Raw genomic sequence first — 26,607 nt, forward strand, 5'->3', positions numbered from 1 at the left:
AGTTCTGTGACTCTAGAGAACCCTGACTAATACATAGCCATTGTGAAGCCACTCAAGTAGGGGAGTGGGGGATCTCCTTTGGAGAAGCCCACACCATCACCACCGTGTATCAGTTATGTAATATCCTTCCCCCCACCTCCTCCCCCATCCCCCTCTCTCTGCCAGCACCCACATATACGTGAACGGTGTACTATCCTCATCTTTATCCCATCAACTCTATAACTTGGTTTCACTCTCAGTTGTCTTGAAATTGTTTACTCCTCTGGAGTCAGTGCTCTGGCTTTACCTGACTGGAAGCCGTTGAGGGAAGCAGTTGTTAGGGAGACTGCGCTGACCTGCAGCCTCTCCACCCCCAGGGTAGCACCTGTTTAAATGATAGGACCAGAGAAATTTCTGGGCACGCTCAACTTGTATCATGAAGTCAGTAGACGTTGTGATATAGTTAAGAATAAGGGAAAAGATGCTTTTGGTACAGAACATGTTTTAATATAAGGATCTGCCGCCTCTAATGGCGCTGGCCTCACTTAGAGTCTTAGACTGGGAAGGATGAACCAAGGCTATCAAGACCCACTCTCTCCTATGCTCACCCATCTAGGAAAAGTATCCCCCAAGATCCTTTGCTGCTGAGGGCTTGGCCAGAAAGAAAGAATGGAAAGCTCAGAGATCTGCCCTGGGGAAAGGCCTCTTTCAGAACAGAATGTGAAGAATTCACACTGAGTCCTCAGAAACATTGTAAATACATCTTGGAGAGAATAAATAAATAAAAGGGTGTTCAGAACACCCTGGTGCTGGTAGCAATAAACAAATCGCTGAATCCTCACTTAATAGAGAACTAGACGCAGAGAGCCAAGGAGACTCCTGTGGGATCAGCCTATCCTGGGAGATGCAGAAACTGCTGCTCAGTGCAGCCTGTGCCCATTTGGGAGCAGTCAGGTCAGGGTGTGTGGAGGCTCCAGTTACCTGATTCAAGTTATGACGTGCTCAGGACAGTAAAAGTTACAAGGATACAAAGCAGATTAGTGGTTTCATAGGACAGAAACTGGGAGGCGAGGGGTGAGTCTTAGTGGTTACAGGGCTGGATTTCTTTTTTTGGGGGGTGGGGGTGGGATGAGCATATAATGAACTTGAGATGTGAATGCATATAATGAACTCAGATTAGAAATACACTAAGATCCACTTAACTGTATGGTTTAACTTGGTCAATTTTATGACAGCAAACTACATCTTATTAAGGATGTTTAAGAAAAGCAAAGCAAGCTAACCAACCAACCAACCAACCAACCAACCAATCAACCAACCAACCAACCAAGAACCAAAGATTTCTAACACTATATAAGCTGATGAGAGACTGCAGTGGTTTGAATGAGAAATGTCACCCATCTAGTTGGTGCTGCTGTTTGGGAAAGTTATGGAGACGTTAGGAGGTGCAACCTCACTGGAGGAAGTACATCCCCAGGGGTGGGCTTTGAAGGTTCACAGCCTCATGTCACGATTGCCCTCCCCACTCGGCCTCATTTTCAGTGTGTGGATGAAATGTGGCCAGCTGGCCTCTAGCTCCTGCTGCATGCCAGGTCTTCTCTGTTATCATGGACTCTAGCTCTCTGTAAGAACTGTAAGACACACACACTGTTTCTTCCTTAAGTGCTTTTGGTCATGGTATTTTATCTCAGCAACAGAAAGTAACTAATACAGAGAGAGAGACACAGGGAGAGGACCTGGCTCCTCTTGGTTAAGGGCTTTGTTCCCTCTGGCCTCTGGCCTCAGTCGGGCTGGAAGCTCTGCTCCCTGACCTTCAGCCTTGCAATCTGGAGTTAAGAACCATCTCCTAGGTCTGCACTGGCCTCACCTCACACAAATTCATGGTATCATGGTAGTGTTTTCTTGTTCTTCCTCACCGTGAGATCCCCGTAGTAACAAGGACATACCCACCCATGCCCCATATTCCATATATTTTATTTTTCCCTGACTGCACTATCTAACATCCTTCATTGGAAAAGCCCCCTTGGCCATCCATCAGCTGCCTATCTTTTGACCTGAGGGATGAGACCTACTCCAGGCCCCAGCTTGCTTTCTGCCTTCACTCCTCACAGTCTTAGCAACGCATCTTCTATTTCAAAAAGTGTTCTGTCCATCTGGGATGCTGGCTGTGCTAAGCACCAGGCTAATACCAGCTTCTAGGGTGTCTCATTTCAACACATTTCCAAAACAAAACAAAGCAAGACAAAACCAAAACCAAAACAAAACGACGTCATAGGTGCTGATCATTGTACCGTGAACATCTTCCTTATCTAGACTATAAAGTACAAGATTTGAGGCTTACCCATCAGAGAGCCCTGAAGTGGGTCCCCTCCTCAGACACAAACTATAGGACTCTTAATTTCTGTTGCTCGCTCACTGGGGGTCAGCTATGAGGAATAACATGCCTTTATTATTTTTTTTTTCTGGCAGTAATCCTGTGGACCAAACATACTATTTAGAAAAGATACTTTGCTAAACTTTTTACTGAGAACTATCTAACTCAAATTCCCTGCCACCTCTGTAGTTCCAGGATGCCGCCATGCCTGCCTGCTCGCTACCCTCTCCCCTGTGCCCTTCCCTCTGCTTCCTCCCCTCCTGTCTATTTTGAGTGATCATCTACTTAACAGAGGATCTACTCCCACGTATCTAAGCATGGCAGAGGTACTTCCCTATGCTGTGTGGCTCTCTGGGGCAGTCTTCTTGGGGCCTGAACTACAATGACTACTCCATGCTATGTCCTAGCCATTTCTGCTACAGATGGCCACAGGTTCTCAGACCCTTTTAGATTGAACCATCTATACCACCTACTTGGACTCTGAACACTGCTCATACTGTTGGATAGGGGGTAAGTGAGGGGAGGGCAGGAAGCCCTGAGTTATCCTTCTGGAATGAGAGATGCTCTTCTGGTCAGCTTTCCTGGCAGTGAGCACAGAGTGGTATTGTTTTCCTTGGTGATTCTGAAATGCCTGCTGCCGAGCCCAGTCCCAGAGTATGCTGAGAATGTAGCCCACTGCCAGGCTGTTCTCACTTGAGATCCGAATCTTCTTTTCTCATATCTACCCTGAGCAATCTTGCTTACGATGCTAATATAGCCCTGGGCCTTTGGCACCAGTAGGTTGTATCACAAGCAAAACATACCATAGAGTTCTTGCTGAAGGCTGAACCCTTTGTTGGGTGCAAGGGTGAACTCATGTCTTCTGTTCCTTTAGGGCTTAGAAAGTTGGGTCAGCAGCCTTGTGGAGAATGAAGCCATGGTCTCTTTTCCCACCTTTTGACAAGGAGACTATGTTGATTACACATGTCAAAGCTTCATTTGTACCTTGCTGGAGGTCACCACAGATCTGGCTTGGTACACTATCTCATTGTTCTGAATGCCCAGCTACCACTAGGATGCGAACAGCTGGCCAATGGAGACCCTGAGTTCTCTGCAGGGACTGTGGCTATTAGGACTCTTCTGGCAGGTCCATCCATCTGCAGACCTCTAGCTAAGAAGCTCAGAACAGGTCAGTGGCCATGAGAGAAGGCAGAAAGTGTGGGGTCTGGGAGGGAGGGATGATGGGAGTTGTGTCAGAGCTGGTTTCTTCTGGTTCACTGTCACTATCACCCAGACCTTCAGTGAGGGATGGGATGATTCTGACCACATTGTCTTCAAAGTGTACCTGCTTTTTCTTGGCCAAGGAGTCAGCCGGCTCCAGTGCCAGTTCCATTAGGGTATCTTGGGTCTGCAGGACACGTGGCTTCTTGGTCCCCTTTAGGATGCTCTTCATGTGGATAAAGAAGGAGCCAGGCCCCTCCTTGAAGGCCTCATGGAAAGTATAGGTTTGCTCAGTGTCCCCAGAGCCTGTGGTGCTCACGACGCTGCTGGAAGGGTCTGTGTACTGCTCTGTGGGGGGTGCCACCTCTGGAGCAGCCTTTTTTTTCTTTCGCTTGCTCAGCAGGAAGTAGGCCAGGCCAGTGATGATTAACATGGAGCCTGAAAAAGATCTGGGAGGTCAAGACACTGGACAGACATGCCATGGAGGAAAATCAGAGGTAGAGCAAGCCTATCAAAAGCACCACTGCTGTACTGTACTGTACAGCCATGCTCAGCACCCTGATAGGTCTAGCCTTCACACACCCACACCAGACTCTGGGGCTGATATGATGGCATGACACAGCTTAAAGGTTCAAAGAGGACCAGTGCTGTGGGGGGCCAGGGTACAAAGGAAGGGATCTGTCTGCTCTCTGTGCCCCACATCCCCTCCATATGGAGAGTTGGTCTTGGTATTGACTTCATTACACCTTCAGTTTCCCTCTTGGGGTGGATTATCAAGGGCAGGCATGTGTGATGGCTTTGCTAGATATGGATTCTGCTGGGGATGTTGGATTTGTTGGATGTCTTCTCACTCTCAGAAATGTGGAGATTCCCCTAGTCCTCACCCAGTGAGCTTGGGGAGATGTGAATTTCTCATGTTCAGTGGCACAGAGACTACTGCTCATGAATCATCTGGGCTAGCCTGTAGACTCTGCTACAGGGTCTGCAGAAGCCAGGAACCTGACCACCAGTGCCCACCAGTCCTAGGGTCTCTTCAGTCTGCCTTTTCAGAGGGCAGGGCTTGTGGTTCACTCAGTGTCAGGGTGGATCCTTCTATTACTTTCTTCAGGGGCCGTGGCACATTTGCTAAAGAGGAGAGCTTAGTCTCCTTCAGTTTAGTCAGGGGCTCTTTTGGTCTTTCTGATGGGCCCTGGGAGGGCAGTGTATGTATAAATAAAGAGAAATCAAAAGGAGGGTTGTAGAAAAGAAGGTAAGAGACAGAAATGTAGAGGTGGGGATGGATGTCAGTTCTGGGGTTAGAAATTGAGCCACCCTGCAAGGCACTAGGAGGAGGAACAGAAGATAAGCTGACATGCTGTTTAGTGTGCCTTCCTAACCCAAGCCTGGAGCTTACAGCCGAGTGGGTAGGTAGCCAGGAGATATGCAAGGGTCTGGGCTGAGGATTAGCCATTTCACTCTTTGAAAGTGGCCAGAGAGAAGACAACTCAGAGTCCCGGTCAAAGGTCCAACCTCTGGATGGCTACGTCCAGGAGGGCTTCACCTCAGGATGTTCCCACTGCTTGGTCAGCATAGTGGACATCTGACAGTCATGCTCACATACTGGGTCAGAGAGGGTAGACAGGCTGGTAGGGACTCTGAGAGACAGAACCTGCTCCTCCTACTTAGGTCACATCTGTGAAGGACCCACATATGTCCACTACCCCTGGTGCTCCTACCTGGAATGGTCACATGCCAGACCAGGACAGGGTGGAGGAAGCAGGCCACTGACAGCAGCATGTAGGCGAGGAACTTCTGGAAGCAGCCCAGCCAGTGGGCCCTCTCCTTCGCTCTGTGTGCCAGAGACCCCGGCTGGCACCTGGGGGATGGGGTTCAGCATTATCAGGTTAGTAGAAATCATTACCCCAAAGTCCCAGCTCAGCAGAAGGCCGTGGGAGCCTGGGGCTGAGCCCTGCAGTATCTGTGATCTCTGCAGTAGCCCTTGATGGAGTATCTGCAGGGGATGGAGTCACAGAAGCCCAGGGTCCTCACACTAGGTTCTCTGGTTAGGAGGCTTCCTTGGGACACCCCAGAGGGTCCACAGGCTTCTTGCAACCCATGTGTGCTTTCAGCCATGGTTTTGACCAACAGGAAAGGGAAGCTGATGGAAGTCTTTGGAATTTGGGGGAAGTCTTTAATGTACAAGTAACAGTACAGTACAAGAGCCATCACCCCAGGATCACTGTGTGGATGGAACACTGCACACTACACAAAGAATAAACATACTGGGATTTGGCTGCATCATGCTCGCTGTACCCTGCCAGGCACAGGGCAGAACAGGCCTGGAAAAGCTTCATTTTTTAAAACTGACACACAGGGATCATTCAGGGTAAAGGCAGAGCCCTGATGCTGAGCAGATTTCTTTAGGGACGTGGCCTATAGGTTTCCTTACAGGCAAACTAAGACAATGCCTGTCCTTGGACCTTTGATGCTCTCAGAGCATCACTGTCCACAGGACCTTGCCTGCTATAGCTCCTTGGCACCATCTGGTGTCGGTCTGTGGGTGTATATGTTCATGTCCTTGTGCAGTGGGAGATGATGCAGACAGGACTCTGAGACTAAAACATTTCTGCACATCCCTGCAGTGTCAAGAATCCTTTGAGATACAATTCAGCACAAAGGGGAGCATGCTTCTGCCTAAAGGCTGAGCCTCAGAAGCAGGTACTAGACCCCAAAGTGCTAAGGTCTGGATCTCACTGACCATTTGAGAACCTGGCTACCTGGGCTTTGTTAGCCACAGTCCAGGGTCTGAGCCCTTACCACACTGATGGCCATTTTGACACAGTGAGCACCGGCTAGGCAACAGTGTTGCCTTTGTGGTCTGAATGCTGGAAGAGGCAGAGCCAGTTACTCCACACAGCTCTGTCACCTGCAAGCTGAGCCTTCCACTTGGAGTGGACAACCTGGATACTGGCCCAGAGACTGAATGCCCTGGGGTAGGGAAAGCTGACTTTTCCAGGGAGTCTGGGTAGAGTCAAGCTCCGACTGGATTTGTCCAGCCGAGAACAACAGAAAGCAGGTGATGGAACTGTGCTGACCTCAGCCATCTCCAGTCCTGGTCTTGCCTGCTTCTGGAAGGAGAACCGGTCCACAGTGGCCCAGCAGGACAACCTCAGCCATGGCCTGCAGGTGAGGGATCTGTCTGGGGCTGGACTGGGAAGGGATGTAAAGATTACTCCTGGAGGCTACTCACTTGAAGCAGATGGCCAAGAGTTGAGCCACAAAGTAGGTCCCTTCACACACAGAGATGGTGACTCCTGTAAACCTGTGAGGGGGGAAAAATGTGAGGGAGGCCCCCCTGTGGGTCCCCCATTGATTTATCAAGGTTGTCTGCCTATGTCTCCTCTGATTCCCAGACATCTTCACCGACACACTGGCCAGGATCCCTGCCCCCATCTATTCATGTCTCCATTAAACATCCCACCAGTGCTGCCTAGATGGCACACAGGTCTTGACTAGAGTGGCTGGAGGAGAGGTGAGGAAGAAGCTGAGGCCAGCAGGTAAGATGGCCTGTACTCGGTATTTTAAGTGGACACTGGAAGGTGTGTTCTTTGCCTGCTGATCCAGCCTTGAGTTTGGGCACTGTGCTGGTTAGCTATTTTGTCAACCTGGCACAAGCTACAGTTATCTGGGAAGAGGGAACCTCAACTGAGAAGATGCCTCCATCACACTGGCCTGTAGGCAAGTCTGTGGACATTTTCTAGACTTGTGATTGATGTGGGAGGGTCCAGCCCATTGTGGGTGGTGCCACTCCTGGGCAGGTAGTCCTGCATTGTATTAAAAAAAAAATCACAAGCCATGGTGAACTAGGTGGTAAACAGCTTTCCTCTATAGTGTCTGCTTCAGTTCCTGTATCCAGGTGCCTTCCTTGAGTTCCGGCCATGACGTTCCTTTGTAATAGATTGTGCATGGAAGGGTAAGATAAATGGACCCTCCACAAGGTGCTTTTGGTTGTGGTCTTTATCACAGCAACAGAAAGCAAACTAGGATGGTCCTGATGACGATCCCCCCCCCCCCCCGTCTTCTTTTCCAATAGTTTACCCACCCAGAGCTGATAAGTGCCTTCTTGAAATTCCTTCAGATACAATTCCATTCTCTCTGGCCTCAGGCTCTGTCCCTTGGCTTTCTTGACTCACTAGCCTGTATCTCCTATTCCTCCATTATCACCACCAGGCTGGCAAGGCCTCTGGGACACACTGATCTGAAGGTGTTTGCCCTCATCCAGAATGTCCATGCTCCAGGCATTCTAAAATCTGTCTCCTCAGGCAGATGTGAAATCAAAGGTTTTTTTCTGTTTGACTTCTCTCAATTTTATATATTTAGAATCCTTGTGAATAAAGCTTCAATTTTTGTTTGAAGAGCATTCCTGGTCCATAGAAACTACATACCATTTAAATCCCCTTATGAGTATCCATAGGTAGTACAGGGCCTTTGTACAAGCTGGCCATTTTTTGGAAGGTCTTACCTTCCCTCTGTTGCCCATTTGGTGAACTCTTGTTATCACAATGTCTACGAGCTTCTAAAGGATTTCTCTGTATAATTAGCATGTGAGACCTGGGCCCACCCTGGGCAGGACTTATGGAGGAGTGCCCGTGAATACCCATCGAGGTGAAAGGTAGTGAGGGTAGATGCAATAGGGGGTTCAGGACCATTGTTTCCTTAGGGTCATGGGTCTGCTTCTGTTACTGATCAGCTGTGTGCATGTATGTAGAGACTTGGCCTTTCTGTGACTCAGTTTCTCACCTGTAAACCAGGGGTAACTATAAGGCTTCATCAATGAAATTATTACCAATTAGATGAGTAGATGTCTACAGGTTTCTTAGAGCTGTGCTTAGAATGTAACTAAATTTACATAGATGCTTTCCCTCTCTGTGTGATTATAATATTTAATTTCTTCCTTTTCTTGCTTTCCTCAGCATCTGCCCAATTCTTCCCCCTTTAGTTTTAAAATGATGGGAACATAATGATTGGAATGTGCCAATCACAACCTAGAAGCCTTATAGAAATCGACTCCTTTGATCTTTGCAATGCTTTTATGATCAGCAGTTATACTAATGTCAGTTATGAATGAGGAAGCTGAGGCCCAGACCCTTAGCCAGAACTACACAGCTCATCGGTGGCAGGTGACAGATGGGAATCATCCCCAAACTTTGGAGATTGTGAGACTAAGAAGCACTCAAAGCCATGTGCTTTGCAGAAACTCTCAGCAGAGCCATTTCCTACATCCTGGGGCAGAGGGCAATTGAGACTTGGTGGGTAAGTGACTCATTCAGACTTTCTGTAAGGTGCTAGTGAGGGAGGGAGTGAGGGATGGCAGGACAAGGACTGGTGCTGATATGTGGGTGTCAAATTGGGTGAGTGTGAGGGGCAGGGAGACTTGAAGCTGGAATGGACCCAAGGATGACTGCCTGGGCACTGAGTCCTTTCAAGACAGGACAGAGCCCTAAGGAAGAGCTGGCACTGAGGGCAGAAGGTATCCTCATTACCTAATGAACCACACTGGTGCATTACCAGTATTTGGAGAGGAGGAAGGTTCACCGTTGCTGCAGGGACCCAGGGAGACAGTGCCTTGACGGCACTGAGATGTGTTGTGTGCACTTGAGTGCTCCATGGGTACACAGAGCATGACGACCAGGCAGTAGAGAGGGCCAGAAGTCCCCAGGTGCAGCCAAGTGTCAAGAAATAAGTTAGCAATGTAGACATGAGCTCTGAAGGTGGACCACAGCTGGAAGGTGGCAGATGTGAAATTTTCAGGGGCAGCACAGAGCCTACATGGAGATAGGGGGTAGAATGGCAGGCCAGGGCAAAGATCAGCCACAAAAGTGCAGGATATGTTAATGAGGGGGAGGGAATGTCAGCAGATGCATCCTGAGTCCTTGTGGGCAGAAAGAGGCAGTTGAGAGATTGTACAGCTGGGACACAGATCCTTCCTCCAACATTCCTTTTGCTAGCAGCCTAGGGCAGGGTTGTCATTGGCTCAGGGAATCCAACTCCCTCACTGTCTGTGACATCCCTGCACAGCCATTTCTTTCATGCTAAGGTATATTGGAGCAGCTGGTGGTGGAAAGGTAGAGCCAGCTTGGGAGGCAGAGTCCCAGGCCTTAATACGAGATCTGTTGCTCACTAGCTCAATGACTTAGGTTGGCTGCTTAGTCCTGAATTTGACCATCTCTTCAACTAGGACACTGTGCATGCCTCTCATGGTGCTAAGCTAAATGATGTAATGTACATAAGACAATGAACTGTACTTGCCATGAAAGAGAACTATGTATATGTATATATGTACACACATATATGCATTGGTGTTGGCTGAATAAGGAAATGATTATAGGGACTCATAGATGTTAGAATGGGTAGGTAGATGAGTAGATGGTGCATAAAAGGGTAGATAGATGGTTGTGTGGGTAGGTGGATGGATGGATGGATGGATGGATGGATAAGGGACTAAGTAGTCAGATGAGCAGGTGAGTAGGTAAGTCTGTAGAATGGGTAGGTGGAAACGTGGTGGGTGGATGGATTGGTAGATGGAGGAGTGATTTGATGAGAAATAGATGCATCTATAAATGGGTATATTTAGTAGGTAGGATGTATTGATGAGGTAGATTCATGGATAGATGATGGACAGGTAGATGTGTGGAAGGTTGGGCAGATGCGTCTGTGAGTGTATGGAAAGATGCTGGCTGATTTATGGAATCTTCCCAAACCAGGACTTACCTTAGCATCTACTGCGGCTCCACCTCTGGATGGGGAGAAATTAGCAAAGGAAGTGGGTTACCCTGTGTTACTCTGAGTAGACAGGCATGGGTGAGCTGGAACATGCAGGCAGGGAGAGTGGGTTCTCATACTCACAGCAGATAGAAGGCCAGGCTTTTGAACCGCCCCCGGAGGAAGGTCTCGGTGCCCACTCCAATCAACACTGCAGGGGAAGAGGAGACAAGACAGTGGGTCTGGGCAGACCACTCCACAGCATTGTCCTGTGAGGACTCTTGGCTGAGGCATGCGTTTCTTCCTGAGGTCTGAGGGCTAGGACAGTCCCCTTCCATGTGTACTGACAGCTGTGGTTAGGTAAAGAGAGCAGGAAGGCTTCCAGGCAGTCCCTGAAAACCCCAGGAAGAGCCCGAAGAATACCCTGACCATATAGCACAGGAGCCATTCAAGGTCCATGTGCCCTAGAGACTGCCTGAACTTCAGGTTCATGACTCATCTCTGTGGTGGCTTCCAAGACTTGCCATTCTGGGCCAGGCCACTGTATGTGTTTTACGGCCTGCCATGGGTGAAAATTACCTAGGTTTTACTCTCTTGCCTGGATCACTGAGCTTGTGGCTGACATGTGGCTTCCACAAACATAAGATAGTCGCCCCAAAATTCAGAAGGTGCCTAGAATTAAGGGGATGTTCATTCTGAAGGTGACTCTCATAATCAAACAAGCACTAACTCAGAACTGAAAGAGATGCTCACTGTAAATACAAGGAGATATTTACTCCCTTGTTGGCCTTAGCCCCTCTGAGCTCCTAGAAGAGTAACAGAGGGTGCTTTGCAAGATGCAGTTAGAAGGATTGGACTTCTGGGCTACTTGTGCGCTGACAAGGCTTCAAGTAGGAACCAAGATAGGAAAATCAATAAGCAATGTCAGATAGCGAGTGGAAGGGCTCTTTGTCCACAGTGAGTACATTTGTTTATGAAGCAAAAATAAGAAAATCGGCATATTCTTTCCTCTTGAGAAGGCTGATAAGAATAGACTAGCTCTTATCATGGCTCCATTGGCCATTGCCTATGTCCTCATAACACTCTATCAGGTGTTAAAATGGAATGCCTGGGGCCACCATGACACATGCTTTTGCCTTTTCCAGTATAGGGCAGAGATGTTGAACCTGTTGATATGCATTCCCTGAAACAGTAAGGTTTGTTAACAGAGGAAGTTGGGGAGATTCCTAGCATGGCCCAGAAGCATCCTTTGTGTGCTGAGGTCCATGCAACTGATAGGTGAGCCAGGATGGAGAAGCGGCATGGGGAAAGGCCTGAATTTATGGTAGAAACTTCTGGAAGAGATTTCAAGGAAACCTTGGAATTTGTTGTTTAGTTCTAATCTGCCTGTTTGGGGAGAGCTTCCTTGAGGCAGTAGAATTCACCTATTTTGTACCTGATACTTTTCTTTTCCTTCCTTTATTTTCTCTCTGTTTTTTCAGAGTTGGAGAGCAAATCTAGGGCCTTGTTTATGCTAGGCAAACTCTTAGCCACTGACCTATATTACTAGACCCTTACTAGATCCTTTAAGTATGACCCATAGATGAAACACACCATTTGAAGTGTCTGTTTTGGCTTTAGCTCAGTAACAGTGCCTGTGATCGATTGCAATGTCCCCGGACCTACACACCTCTTGGTATCCACACCCCTCATCATATGTCTTAGCCATCCCTTGTCTTCAGCAAAGAGTTGCCTCTTGGTTCAACAGCATGACTTTCTCTGAACAGTGGTATTTTCTATACATGATGCAAGTAAAGACATAAAGTGGCCTTGAGACCTGAGCCTTCTTTCTGTCTCCGCTACTACTAGCCTTCCACCGGGCCAGGAGAGACACATAGTACAAAATTGCCCTATCATCCCAGCCAAGGCCAGTCGAGATAAGCCATCAGTTGCCTGACCTCCAGGTCAGGATGCTTAGCCAGCCAATATTAGCAAAGCTGCTTAGCCCACTCACCTGGATGGAGAACACCAAGAACCTATTGTATGCCACTGAGGTTTTCAGCTATCCAAGGACATCATTTTAGGAAGAAAACAGGCACTTTCAGTGACAGCTTTAGTGAGACATTCTTGATCTGTGACAAACTTCACATGTTTCAAGAGTAGTTTGATAAGCACTGGCATATGTCTTCACTCATGAAAGCATCACCTCATCAAGAGAATGGGTGAGGTCATCATCCTGAAAGCCTCCAGGTAGCACATCAGTGAAATGTTACATGCTCTCTCTGTGGTCCACCCTTAAGCAGCTAGTGATCTACTTCTATCACTAGAGACTAGTTTATACTTCTTGTGGGTTCAGATAAACAGTACTGAGAAGTACGCACTCACCTTTGGCTATTTGTTACCCTCGAACAGTTATTTCCAGACTGATTTTTAGCTGTACTGTGCATCCGTAGTTTGTACCAAGGTATGGCCGACTCGTATAGCTAACTAATGGGGACGCAGCTCAGCCTGTTTATAGCTCGCAGACTGATAGAAAAATAGGTCACTTCTAGCTTTGGACATTATGAACTGAGCTGCCATGAGTGTTTGTATGCATTCTTTGCATGGGTATGTGCTTCTTTTCTCTGGGCTAGACGCTTGGCAGTGGAGTCACCAGATCATATGGCAGCAGCATGTAAAACTCTTGAAGGAACTGTCAAGCTGTTTCAGAGTGAGTGCACTGTTTGCATTCTCACTAGAATTCCACAGCCTTGCCAACGAGTTGGTTCTTTTAATTCTAGCCATCCTAACGCATATGCATCGGTGCTCATTTGCATCTCTCTAAGGACTAATGATGTTGAACGCCTTTTGCCTTTTCACATTTGCCATCAGTTGTATTTTGTGTTGGCTTCCAATACTGTATTTTAAAGATCTTGATGGGATCCAATCAGAAGGATTTTATTAATTCTTTTACTAGGTACAGAACTTTTCGTATTGAACTAAGAAATCTCAGCCTAACTCCTTCACACATAGTTTTTGTCCTATCACCTAGAAGTTTCACTAATTTAAGATGTACATTTTTGGTTTATGATTCATTCCCAGCCTTTAAAGAATAAGATTAGAGATGGGTAATTTTGTGGAAATGGATATTTAATTATTTATGGTTCATGCATTAAAGATGCATTTTTTATATATTGCCCTTATAATTTTTTTCTTCTTCCTCCTCCTCCTCCTCCTCCTCCTCCTCCTCCTCCTCCTCCTCTTCTTCTTCTTCTTCTTCTTCTTCTTCTTCTTCTTCTATTTTTTTTTTTGGCAAGCTGTACGTTCTGTTTCTCTTCATTGCACGGCAGTGTTGGCTACAGCTTAGTCACAGTGCTGGCTATATGTGGTGAGGATGGGTATCCTGGGCTTGGTCCAACCTCAAGAGAAAAGCATTTAGCCTTTAACTTTCAGAAAGCTGCATGCTTTGCGTTTGCTTGTTGTTTTTAGATGCCTTTTCCCCCTGCCTTCAGGAAACATACCTTAGGGCTCAGCAGTTAACAGCACTGGCTGCTCTTCCAGAGAATGGGGATTCGAGTGTCATTACCCACATGGCAGCTCACAACTGTCTGTAACTATAGTTCCAGTGGGTCCGGCAGTCTCATACAGACATAAAGGCAGGCAAAACACCATGCACATAAGATAAAAATAAATAAAACAATATTCAAGAAATAAATATATCTCATGACTAATGATAGACAGCACTTCATAATAAAATTATGGAAAGGGGTATTCCAAGCAAATGGAACTAAGAAACAAGCAAGCTATTATAATATCTGATAAAATCAACTTCATGCCCAAAATAATATTAAGAGATAAGGAGGGACAGTTGATTCTCATTAAAGAAAAAACCCAGAAACAGGATATTATGATCCTAAACACAGGAGCACTCAATTTCCTAAAAGAAAGACTAATTTAAACTCCCAGAGTGATTCCAACACAACAATAGTGGATGATTTTAATACTTTACCTCCACCAATAAATCACGTGGAAAAAAACTAAATAGAGAATCTAAGGAGTGACATCATAAATCCAATGGACATAACATCTATCTCCAGAAGATCCCACCAAAAACCTAAAGAGTATACAATCTTCTCAGTGGCCCATGGAGCTTTCTACAAAAGAAAGCACATATTAGGGCACAAAACAAGACTCAACACATGAAGGAAAATTGAAATCACGTCTTACATTTTGTCTGACAACCATGGGTGCTTGATACTAATAACAGAAGAGGTGACAGAAAGTACACAGACTCATTTAAGTTAAAGAACACACTACTGAATCAAGATTGGGCTAAGGAGGACATCAAGGAGGAAACGAAAAGATGTCCAGGGTGTAACGAAATGAAAACACAACCTATGAACATCTGTGGGACAAATGAACATGGGACTGAGGAGAAAGTGCCTAGATCATGCACCATCATACCAATGTTAGAGACATCTCAAATTAGTAACCCAATGATGCACTGAAGCTTTTGAAAAACAAGAACAATTAGTACCCCCAAATAGTAGGTACAAGGAGGTAATCAAAATCAGGGATGAAATTAATGCAAAAGAAGTGATTAGAACAATACAAAGGATCAGTGAGATGAAGAGTTTGGCAAACATTTGGCCAAACTAACTAAAGGGGAAGAAATCAACAAAACAAATCAAGTTAACCAAAAGAAAGAGAGAGAAGGTCTAAATTAATCAAATTAGGAAAAATGGAACTATTATAACAGAACTGAGGAAATTCACAGACTTATAAAAGGCATACTTTAAAAAATTATATTTACCAAACTAAACAAAATCTAAAAATGGATGAGTTTTTCAATATACATACTTTATATTTTATGTTTACACGTATATAAACTCAACCCATATACATAAAATCAAATTTAAATCAAGATAAAGTTAATAAATTAAGTAAACCTATAATATCCAGTGAGCTAGGAGAAGTAATTAAAAATCTCCCAAGTTAAAAAAAGATTCCACTAGAAATCTACTACAGCTGATAAATACATTATGCAAAATTAATTACAAAATCAACACATAAGGCCTGCTCTCACGCAAATGACAAACGCACAGAGCTAGTAAGCATGGACACTATATTATTTGTATTAGTTCCAAGTCAAGTCTTGGACTAAATCTAAGCAAGGAAGCAGAAAACTTGTATACTAGAAGCTTTAAGATGCTTTTACAGAAAAAAAAAATGAAGAAAACATCAGAAGATGGAAAGACCTTCCACTCTTATGAATTGGTTGGATCAATATTGAGAAAATATCCATCCTACCAAAAGTAATCTACAGATTCAACATAATGTCCACCAAAAATTCAATTCAATTTATCTGTGAAATTGAAAAAAAATGGAAGCAACTTAAAAATTTTCATGTATAAATAAAAAAGCCTAGTATAGCCAAAATAATCCTCAGCAACAACAGCAGCAACAACAAAAGCAACAACAACAGCAACAACAACCTGCTGGAGATCTCACCACCCCAGATACTAAGTTATTTTATAGAGCTACAATAATAAAAAATAGAGTAGTACTCACATAAGAATACCCACTGAACAATAGCATAAAATTGAGGGCCCACATATAGCTCACATTCCCGTAGACATGTGATTTTTGACAGAGAAGCCAATAATACAAATTGGAGAAAAGACAGCATCTTAAACAAGTAGTGCTGGCCAAACTGGATAGCTTCATGCAGAAGAATGAAGCTTGATCCTTACCTCTCATTCTGAACAAAGTACAACTTTACATGGGTCTCAGACCTCCACCTAAGGCCTAATACCTTAAATCTAATAGAAGGGAAGACAAGAATATGCCTGGACTCATTGGTATGAGAAAGGCCTTTCTGCCTCGAATCATGACAGTGTAGGCATGATGCTTAACGACTAGTAAAGGGAACGTATGACTGTAAGAAGGGTGCCATCACTAGTCTGAAGAGGAAGCCTGCAGAATGGAAACATTCTTACCAGCTGTATACTGGACAGAGGATTAATGTCTAGAACATACAAATAACTCAAAATTAAAGATTAAGCAAGCAAACAATACCATTGAAAATGGGGCATGGGACTAAACAGAGAATCCTCAAAAGATGAAGTACAAATGGCTGAGAAACCACCTTAGCCGTCAAAGGAATGCAAATTAAACCTACTTTGATATTTCATCTCACCTCAGTCAGAATGGCCAAGATCCAAAGAATAATAAGTGCATGAAAACCTGGCAGGAATGTGGGGAAAGAGAAACACTTATTACTTATTACGGCTGCTGGGAGCGCAATCTGGTGCAGCCACCACGGGAATCAATGTGGAGACTTATGAAGAAGCTAAAAATAGATCTACCACAGGAGTCAGGAGTATAACTTTTGGGCTATACCCAAAGCATTTGATATCCCACTACGTTTGATCACCTTTGCTCATTGCTGCTCCAGTCATGATGTTCAGAAAATAGAAAGAGCATATACACTCAACTTACAACTAGATAGTTAAGGTGTGGTACACTTGAGAAATGGAATATTACCCAGCTCTTAAAAATAAAACTATGTAATCCATAGGTATGGAGAAAGCTGGAAAGAGTAATTTTGAGGGAGGTGATCCAGGCCCTGAAAGACAAATGTATGTTTCTCTCATGCACTGATGTTAGCTTTGACTCTTTAGATATATGTGCTTCATTTGGAATACACACAGGGGTCAGCGATTCACTAAGGACCCATGGGGAGTGGCTTTCAGGGAAGAGGAGATAGATACACTGATAAAAAGGGATAAAAGGGAAAGAAGGGAGAAACTGTGGTGGGGAGGGACCGTCAGAGGAGAAAATGGAAAAGATAAAGAACTCTAAAGACTTAAAAACAGTCATCTGGAAACCTACTTCAACAGAAACCTTCTGAAGTATATATATACATTAAAAGTCAAAGTGGAGCTATCCTCTGAGGGTAATGAATGTCCCTACTACATAAGAGAGACTAATGAATGAAAGCCCAGTGCTTTTTTATCTGTCTGTCTGTCTATCTATCTATCTATCTATCTATCCATCTATCCCTTTTACAGTTGTTGGCCACTGAGGTTCTATAAGCCTCCAAACAGTACAGGCTATTGCCAGTGCTCTTGGTTACCTCTTGAAACCCAAAACTTGATAACAAGACCCTATTGTTGAAGAGACCACATACATGAGTCATATCTAACATGAATAAACCAAGGTGGTGCTCATCTGGGAGCCTCATCCCTACTGGGTACTTTTCATAATATGCATGATACTAAAGGAGGAAAGTACACACCAGTCTTACGTAGGTGTGGTCCCTGTGGATTACAATAACAACAGGCCTGCTACAACACGCTTATTGGTCTAATAGTGGCCAGGAGTAACCAACCACCTTTTGATTTGATTAAAGGTCTACTCCACAAGGTGAAACCCATACCTGGCTCCACCATCAGGCCAAGAACCTACAGCTTGAGAGATCATAGACCCTAGAAAAGAATCCACAAGTATTATTTTGATAAACAGACAAAGCATTAAAGCAATTTCTAATGGCTTATTATTCTTATTATTCCCATAGATTAAAAAAATATTTCAGTCCTCATCAGGGCACCTTCTGCTTGCAATAGATGATGATCAACACAGAGACCCACAACTTTCAAAGGGCAGAGAATAATAGACTTCAGAATGTCCATCCCTCAATGTAACATGCATACCACAACCCCTCCTCTAAAGGCTCCAGAGTCATTGTGGAAGAACTGTCAGGAAGGACAAGAGCCAGAGATGCAGGATGACCATAAGGAACCAGTTTAATTCATTTATTTATTTATTCCCACTTCCCGCCCAACCAGTATCTTCTGAACACAGCAGAGTAGTTGCACATATAAATGCACAGCAGTTGGCACATCGTGCATTAGACATGTGTGAGCTTAAACCTGCCCTAATCCCAGCACAGAGAAGGAAGGTGGGCATGAAGTCCAGACCTAGCCTAGGAGTTCTTGATGATGTTCTTAGTTTCTGGGAGAGGAAGGGCCAGTTTTCTCTAAAAGTGTAGCCCCTGAAAAATCAACACTGCTCTATTGAAAGGCCACGTGTTCATGAATAATTATGGGCTACAAATTAGCCTTAGTGGCGGGGTTAGGGCGAGGGAAATACAAAGTTGTATGTGACAGGGCAGGGGCAGTAGATCTGACAAGAGTTAGGGGTGAAGAGATGAAAATGACCAAAACACTGATGAAATTCTCAAAGGTCTAATAACCATAAAAAATCATAAGATTAACAGGAGGGGCACATACAAAAGATGCTCATTTATAAACAGATGGTTTAAAGTTTAAAACAACTTGCAGTAAATTTCTGCTGCAAATTTCACTTGCTTATGACATATTATCCTTCTCATGTACATATTTACTTGTTTGGTACACTTGATCAGGGAATTTGTCTCTGGTTTTCTTATAGCGTCTTTGTCTAATGTTGTTGTCTATGTTGTTCTAGCTTGCTTTCTGTTGTTTTTAAAACAAGACTTAAAAGCAACTTAAGGGGAAGGAAGGGTTTGTTTTGTATATCAGTTTGTGTAGCATCATTGAGGGAAACTGAGGCAGGAAGTGAAGCAGGAACTATAGAGTAAGGCTGTTTACTGGCTCTCTCTTTGGCTCATGCTCAGCTGTGTTTCTTACACAGCCCAGGCCTGCATGCTGCACAACCCTCAATAGTCTGGGTCCTCCTAATTCCATCAACAATCAAGAAATTGTCCCCACAGACATGTCCGCAGGCCAATCTGATGGAGGCACTTCCTCAGCTGAGGTTCCCTCTTACCAGTGTGTCAAATTGACAATTATGATCAGTTGTCACATACGTAAATGTCGATTCTATGTAAGAAGTTGGAAATCACTCCCTACTTTCAAATTTCTGTAGTTGTTTACATAGAATTATATTATGTCTTCATTAAATGTTTGTAGAATTCTCCTGGGAAGCAATCTGGGCTGATTTATCAGTGTTTGGAGATGAGACTGCTGTGTGAGATGTTGTGAGACTCCTTGGTAATCCCAAGAAAAATGTCTCCCACTAGAACAGCATCTTCCTTGGGCGGGCTCAGAAAACATCTTTTTCTTGCTCTTAGCTAGGAATATATATGCTTCTTATCAGCGTTCAAAAATCCATGTGTATATTTGCTGTTCCGAATGGCAGTTTTCTTGATGCTAGAGAACAATGTGTGTGATTCCACAGCATAGATGCCACGCTTCTTCATGCGACCTCCACCTTGCCGGTCACAAGGATGCCTACGCTCCCCGAAGCCTTGGGTGCTGCTGTGCCGATGCACACCTGTTTTGTTCAGACAACGGAAAGAACTGCCAGCAAAGGAGATGTGAATGTCTCACCCCAGAGAGAATGACCTTCATCAAGGAAGCAGGTAACGCTGCTGAGGATGTGGGGAGAGAGAAATGCTTACGCCCTGCCAGAGGGAGGCTCAGCAGTAGAGCCACTGTGGAGGTTTGTGTGGAGGTTCGCTGAAACCCCAAGACAACACCACGACCTATTCAGGTACATTACTGAATCTACCTGCAAGGAGACGGAGTAAACAGATCATGGAGGAACCTGTCCACGCATGCCCATTACTGAACTACTCACAGAAAGCCAAGATAAGAGATCAGCCTATGTGTCCATCCATAGATGAACAGACAAAGAAGGTTTGGTACATATCCACGATGGGCTTTTATTCAACTTTAAGGAAGAATTGTGTCTTTTTTTTTTTTTTTTGTGGAGACTATAATGTTAAGTTAAATAAGCCAGGCTTAAAGAGAAAAATATGTTGTCTTGAATGTGGAAAACACACACACACACACACACACACACACACAAGAGAGCAAGAAAGATTAATAGGCAGATGGATATGGACAATATATGCATATATATTGTACATACACAATATATATTGTACATATACATATATGTGTGTATATAATGTATATGCATGCATAAAATGTTATAATGAAACTATCATTTTGTGCAATGATTATATATATATATAAATATATGTTCTGGGGGGGGTGGTCACACCTGTAATCCCAGCACGCATCAGACTGAGTCAGGTGATTGCCAGACATTCAAGTCCAGACTACACAGAAAGTTCCAGAACATTCTGGACTACCAAGTGAGATCCTGTCTTAAAAGTCCCACTGCTGCTGCAGCCACCTCCACCCCAGCTTGAAAGAGATGGGACTGGCCTTTTAAAGCCCCCCACCCCCCATCCTAATCTCCCAGGCCACTTGTTGCCCTTTCTCTTTCCTCTGATCCCTCCTCATCCTTCAAGAGGGGCTAACTGTTCATGTCTCACAGACCTTGATCCTGAACAGGCTTCTGCGATTAGCCTGCTCTGAACTGGAAACCATGACTGCAGTTTTCATTTTGAGTCACTGGCTCCCTGAAGTCTCAGCGTAAAGCCAATGGTTGTCCCTGTTCTGTCGACAGGAAACTGAAGCTTAAGTAGTTTATGTGGGAAGGGGCAGTAGAGGGCAGCACAGGTCACAGAAGCTCGAGGTGGTGGAATGCCTTTACTACTTGGTCAGATGATGTGCAGAAGCCCGTGGTCTTGGCTTCTTAATAGATGGGTGCATATTGCACAAGATGGAAACACCAAACTTTTGCAGAGGAAATGAACCATAATTAGCCTTCTGTATTCTAGTTCTAAACCTAAAATGGAAGACACAGATATAAAGAATAAAGAAAGAAATGCTTGACCCAACCTGATGTGATGCAGGAGGGAGGAAAAGATACAGGGAGAATATTTATCAGATCAGAAAAACAAAGCAAAACAAAACAAGACTGGAAACACTTTGTAACCTCACAGGGACAAAAATCCCCTGCAGACATGTGAGAGTACATGATTTCTTCAATGGCGAGAGGTAGTCATGCAGATCTGCATTAAAGAGTGGCTGAAATTAGCATACAGTGGAGACTGGGAGGCTGGAGAGATGGCTCAGAGGTTAAAAACACTGGCAGCTCTAGCAGAGAACCTGGCTTGGATTCCCAGCACCTCCATCGTAGCTCATAGCCTCCTGTAATTCCTGTTCTGTGCATTCGATACCCTTTTCTGAACTCCACAGGGACCAGGCACACATGTGATGAACATACATGCAAGGCAAAATGTTCATATAATAAAACTAAATGAATACACACAATTAGAACAAAAGAAATAACCTAGACAGTTACTTAGAAAGCATTTTTTTTGGAAGGCTTTGACCAAGGCTGAGGTGAGACCACACATTTGTTGTACCAGTCAAGAAGTGAGAACACCTGGATCTATGTTTGTAAGTCCTTAGTGTGTGAAAGGTATGGGGTAGGGAATGCCACTATTTAGCATGTGGCAATGTGTATTAAATAGAGAGCAGGTTGATGAGACGTAACAGAACAAACAAACAGACAAACAAACAAAACAAGCCATAAGTGATCCCAGATTGACCCCGAGCGCTTGACTTAGGAGAAACAGGACACTAGCTTGACAAGCAAGTTGCCCACACCAGCTTTGCTTGGGCATCATCTCATTCCTTCAGTTATTCTGCTATGCCCAGGCCTTAGGATGCCCTGCATTATTACTGTGTGGGGCTACTGTGTGGATAGTAAAGCCTTAGTTTCTCTATTAAATTCAGCACTACAGTCTTTAGGCAAGACTATTACACTGTCTTGAGCAAGAAAGACAGTAATACTGAAGTATGCTGTTGTTATATTGTGTTGACCCTCAATCATAACTTTTTTTGTTGTTGTTGCTACTTCCTAACTTTAATTTTGTGACTTTTATGAATTGTAAATATTTCCAATGTTCTTAGGCCAACTCTGTGAAAGGATTATTCGATCCTAAAGGGGTCTCAACCCACAGATTGAGAGCCATTGATTTAGAATATAGGGCCTGAGCTCTGTGTAAGGCAACAAACCCACAAGGCTTCATGTCCTGGCTGGTTTTGTGGCAACTGGACACAAGCTGGAGTTATCACAGAGAAGCCTCCCTTGAGGAAATGCCTCCACAAGATCCAGCTGTAAGGCATTTTCTCAATTAGTGATCAAGGGTGGGAGAGATCATTGTGGGCGGTGTCATTCCTGGGCTGGTAGTCCTGGATTCTATAGGAAAGCAAGCTGAGCAAGCCAGGGGAAGCAAGCCAGTAAGTAACATCCCTCCATGGCCTCTGCATCAGCTCCTGCTTCCTGACCTGCTTGAGTTCCAGTCCTGACTTCCTTTGGTGATGAACAGCAATGTGGAAGTGTAAGCTGAATAAATTCTGTCCTTCCCAGCTTGCTTCTTGGTCGTGATGTCTGTGCAGGAATAGAAACGCTGACCGAGATACTACATGAATGGAGTTAGGTGGGAGGAAACAGCATAGTGAGCAGCCTTCTCTGCAGGCCCTGCTGCAGCCACAGGCATAGGAAACTGTTGTGAATTGAGAGCACCTGAGACTGACAGCCCTGAGCCTGTTTCCAGGGTCCACAAAAGAAGTTTCTGGGCAGAGGCTGCCACCTCCCAGGAGCTGCACATTCCCTGCAGATGCCACTCTGGAAGCCCTTCTTCACATTCCTGCCTAGCATTGAGACAATTCTGCTGTCTATATACAAGGGGTACCTCATATGCCCCACTGCCCTGGGTTTCTGCAAAGTACCAGTCTCAGTTTTAAGGCTCATTTCCCTTGTAGCAGCAATGTTCCTATAATGGGTCCCAGACTTTGCAACAGAGGATTTCAACAAAAGATGCTTAAGGGGACAAGGAATCTGTAAACCTCATGTACTGGACAGAGGCCCAAAGGCCAGTGATGTCGAGAGAAACCCGAGATCTGAACCGGAGAGCACTGGAGAGCACTGGAGCCCCTCTCTGGCTTCCCACTTGCCCCAGCACTCTGGTGAACCCAAGGGATATTCTTTGAAAGCTTGGCCTTTAGAAAGCAACTGTGGTCTATTTTTAGCTTGGATCTTGTATCACAGCCAAGCAGGAGGAGGCTCATCTTCAGTATTAACAGCAGCTTCTTAGCAGAGATGAAGGTTGTGGTTAAGATGTGCAATATGCCTTGGTGTGCACATGTGCGGAAGGGTGTGGAATGAAAGGCAGTCCTTAGGTCGAGGTAAGGTAGACCCACTAATCCATTAGAAAGATAGATGTGTGCACCTTAAGCAGCTTCCTGGCAGGAGGGAGGTAGTTGCCCAGGGTGAATGGAGTATGGCTGAGTTCTAGTTGTAAGATTTCTGGTAGCCTAAAGGGTACAATGTATGCATTTAAAACTCATTGCATAGAAGGAACTCAGTAGACTTGGACCAGCAGTAGTCAACAGTAACTCACACTCTCATCATGGAGATCTATTTAGGGTCACCTTGGGGGCCCTGTGATCATTACCTACATGTAAATGCATTGGGCTCTTGAAGGAAGCTAGAGCTGGCCTTTCCATTAGACTAGGGATGCAGGGAAAGCTGCTGGGAAAATCCAGGAATACTGCTACGCCAACCCCTTGTGTGACCTTGGCAAGGTCACACTCTAATCTGAATTCATTTTCTCCATCTCATAGCAGGAGGGCTGGAATTTGACCTTGTCTGCTCTGATTCATAGCCACAGTGCCAGAAGAGCCTAACAGCTGGTTGACTATGAACTCATCCTAGCACCCCAGAAATGATCTGGATCTCCACTGACCATGGATTTATCACAAGGACATCTACCAAGAACCACCACTCACATGTTGTTTTACCAAGCACCGAGTCTGCCAGATCCATCCATTACAGAGGTCAGGAAACACAGCTTCAGGGCTCCACAGAGTTGGACCAAGGTTGTACAAGCACGAGAAGCCTGAGGCTTGGGTCCTATTGCTTTGGTTTGAACTGGAGAGAAGCCTTTCAGTTGGGAGAGACTCTTGAGAAAGCTTTTGTCCAGATGCAAAGAAGGATTTAGTGTGTATTTTTTTTTATTTCCCCAAGGGATTTGGTGTACAGAGCTAAGAGCTCAGAACATTGCTCTTCAGTCCCTCAGTATAGGCTCTGCCCCTTCTGCATCGGTGGGGCTCAGGGTTAGGGCCAATTCTTTGCTAACTATCTGAAATTCCAGTCAGCTGAGCTGCTCAGGTGATTTCTGGTCTTCTAAGCCTCACGCTATGCTCCTGTAGATGGCTCATACCAAAGAGGCTGGTTTTCAACAATGCATTTTTCCAGAAGGGTGTGGGGAGGGCACCGTGGAAGCTTGCCATCTTTCTACCTATCAGGTCTCCTGAGGATAGAGTTGCCCCATTAATGGGATTCTCTCTGCAGAAGATAGGACTATTGTCAAACAAAGCAAGGTGAATAGCTGAGCACTCTAATTAGCTACACAATGCTACGATTCTCACATTTTTTTCCAGCCTTGTATACCTTCACCTCTAGTCCCCAGCTCAACAAGCTCTCCTCACAACCCTCTGAGGGCAAGAGGCACACCTGTCAGCTCATTTCAGTGATAGGGATGCTGAAGGTTCTTAAAGGTCTTGTGGGGGTGGGATGCCACTGAGTATCGGCACCAGACCCAAGGCTCTTCTCTATCTGCCTAAGGCTCACTCCACACCTGCCATTTTCCCAAAGTTCAGGGTTTCTGAGGAACTCAAAAGAGAAACTGAAGGAGAGATGTGGCCAGATGTGCCCACCGTCCCCTGGCTAGAAGCCATTTCTCTAGTAGCCTTCCCCATAGGGCCTCTGAGCAAGGAGTTGGTAGATGAGGGGTAGGATCTTACCTGCAGCCGTAGCGATGCCCAAGAGCCGGCAGGTATACTCCAGTCCAGTCCAGAATACCTGGAGCTTCATGGTGCCAGGGGTGTGAACAGAGTCCCAGAAGGGCAGGCTGCGAAGATGCCTCTGTATCTGAGATGCTCTGGATGCTCCTCACAAGCAGGAGGCTGCGGGGGCTGGCTGGGGGGCCCCCTGGGCCTTGGGCTCAGCCTCCCTGAACTAGCTCTGGCCTCCGCTGTCTGGCTGAGGTGTGAATAGGGCTCCCCTCCCTAGCTTAGCAGCCCATGCCAAGTGCTGCTCAGTTTAATCATTATCTTGGGAGAATGCTCTCCTTGCTCCACGTAGCCCTGGCCTAGCCTGGAGCGGCTTCGGCTCCGGCTCCGGTGCAGCTGCCTGAGATCATACCGATTAGGGTTGGGCAGGAGGCAGCCTGGAGTTGGCAATTAGCTGTTTCTGTCTGGGAGGAGGGAACAGGAGAGCTAGAGGCCAAGCCCTTCCCTAGGAGGCTGTTCCAAGAAAGTCACCCCCCCCTCACCTCACACCTGCTGGGGGTCCAAAGAGGAGACAGGGCACACGCAGATCTGGGCTAGGGAAGAAGAGTAGAGACGGAGACAGAGATAGAACAAATGTGTTTCTAAATCTCCACTGGTAGCCACTTAGCAAATGAGTTCCAAGCTCTTTCCTTCTGTGTATAGGTGGGTTGAAAAGATTTCCGAATCTGGTAGATTTGAACTCTGACCTTCTTGGTTCAGATGGCAGCACGTGGAGACCCTCCTCTGTTCCTTACAAGCATCCGGGATATGAGATGTGAGAAATCACGGTGTATGCTGTGTGAACAATTAACTGGGTGACCTTGGGGGAAACCCAGAGGTGTCTGGGAGCCTCAGTAACTGTGACAGAAAGTACAGAAGAAATGTAACTATACCGGTGTTCTCAAAACAGAAAAGTGCCCAAGAACCCCGTGACACGCTCAGCCTCTGAGGCCGGCCCTAGGTGGGCTTTGCCGGCGTTTACGTTACAACCGACCTAGCGGATTAAACAGTACTGTGTTTTGGTTTTCCTATCAGGCATTCTCTGAAATCTCTTCCTAGTCTGCTCACGTGGGATGAAAGACAACAACCAAATGAACGGGCAGATTGGCCAACCCTAATACCAGCAGAAACCTCCACCTAATACTGTTTCTTTCTTTGCTGTTTAATGAGTGGCCATATTTTACTATGAAGATTATTATGGCTTGACCATTGATTTGTATTCCATAACCCACCCTCTCTTGTAAGAACCTCTGTGCTCATATGATACTTAAAACGATGTCTAGAAATGTATCATTCAGTGCTTATCATGTGTGAGACCCTGGGTCTCATCTCGAGCAACACACACACACACACACACACACACACACCACACACACAGAGGAGCGTGCGGAGCACTTGTGGAGTATGACTTCGTTTATTTACTTCTTCACTGAACAGACTGTGTCTTATCGGGTTATTTATCTATTACCTGAGTTTTATCTACTTGAACCTCCCTGAAATGCCGCATGTCTGGGCAGCCAGCACCCGCTGTGCTAACTGCATGCTAGAGTGTTTCTGTGGTAGACACTGAGTTGATCTGAGGAAGGAGCTGGGACCTGGGCCACAATAGCT

General features: G+C 45.4%; 1 protein-coding gene across 2 annotated transcripts; it reads right to left on the reverse strand.

Moving 5' to 3' along the window:
- On the reverse strand, positions 1–25,444 carry Tmem72 (transmembrane protein 72). Of its 2 annotated transcripts, XM_017321623.2 has the most exons (6): positions 24,970–25,444; positions 10,439–10,505; positions 10,304–10,328; positions 6,783–6,854; positions 5,269–5,408; positions 1–3,991 (listed from the first exon to the last, which is right to left on the reverse strand). In XM_017321623.2, the coding sequence occupies exons 3-6, from the start codon at positions 10,309–10,311 to the stop codon at positions 3,513–3,515; spliced, it is 699 nt and encodes a 232-aa protein (XP_017177112.1). In that variant the 5' UTR covers positions 10,312–10,328; positions 10,439–10,505; positions 24,970–25,444; the 3' UTR covers positions 1–3,512. The 2 variants fall into 2 exon arrangements, with proteins under 2 accessions (XP_017177112.1, NP_848883.2); NM_178768.4 differs by lacking the exon at positions 10,304–10,328 and having other exon boundaries at positions 1,187–3,991; positions 24,970–25,220.
- Positions 25,445–26,607: the final 1,163 nt, after the last annotated feature.

Source organism: Mus musculus, chromosome 6 (genome assembly GCF_000001635.26).
Source record: "Mus musculus strain C57BL/6J chromosome 6, GRCm38.p6 C57BL/6J".
Classification (NCBI taxonomy): Eukaryota; Metazoa; Chordata; class Mammalia; order Rodentia; family Muridae; genus Mus; species Mus musculus.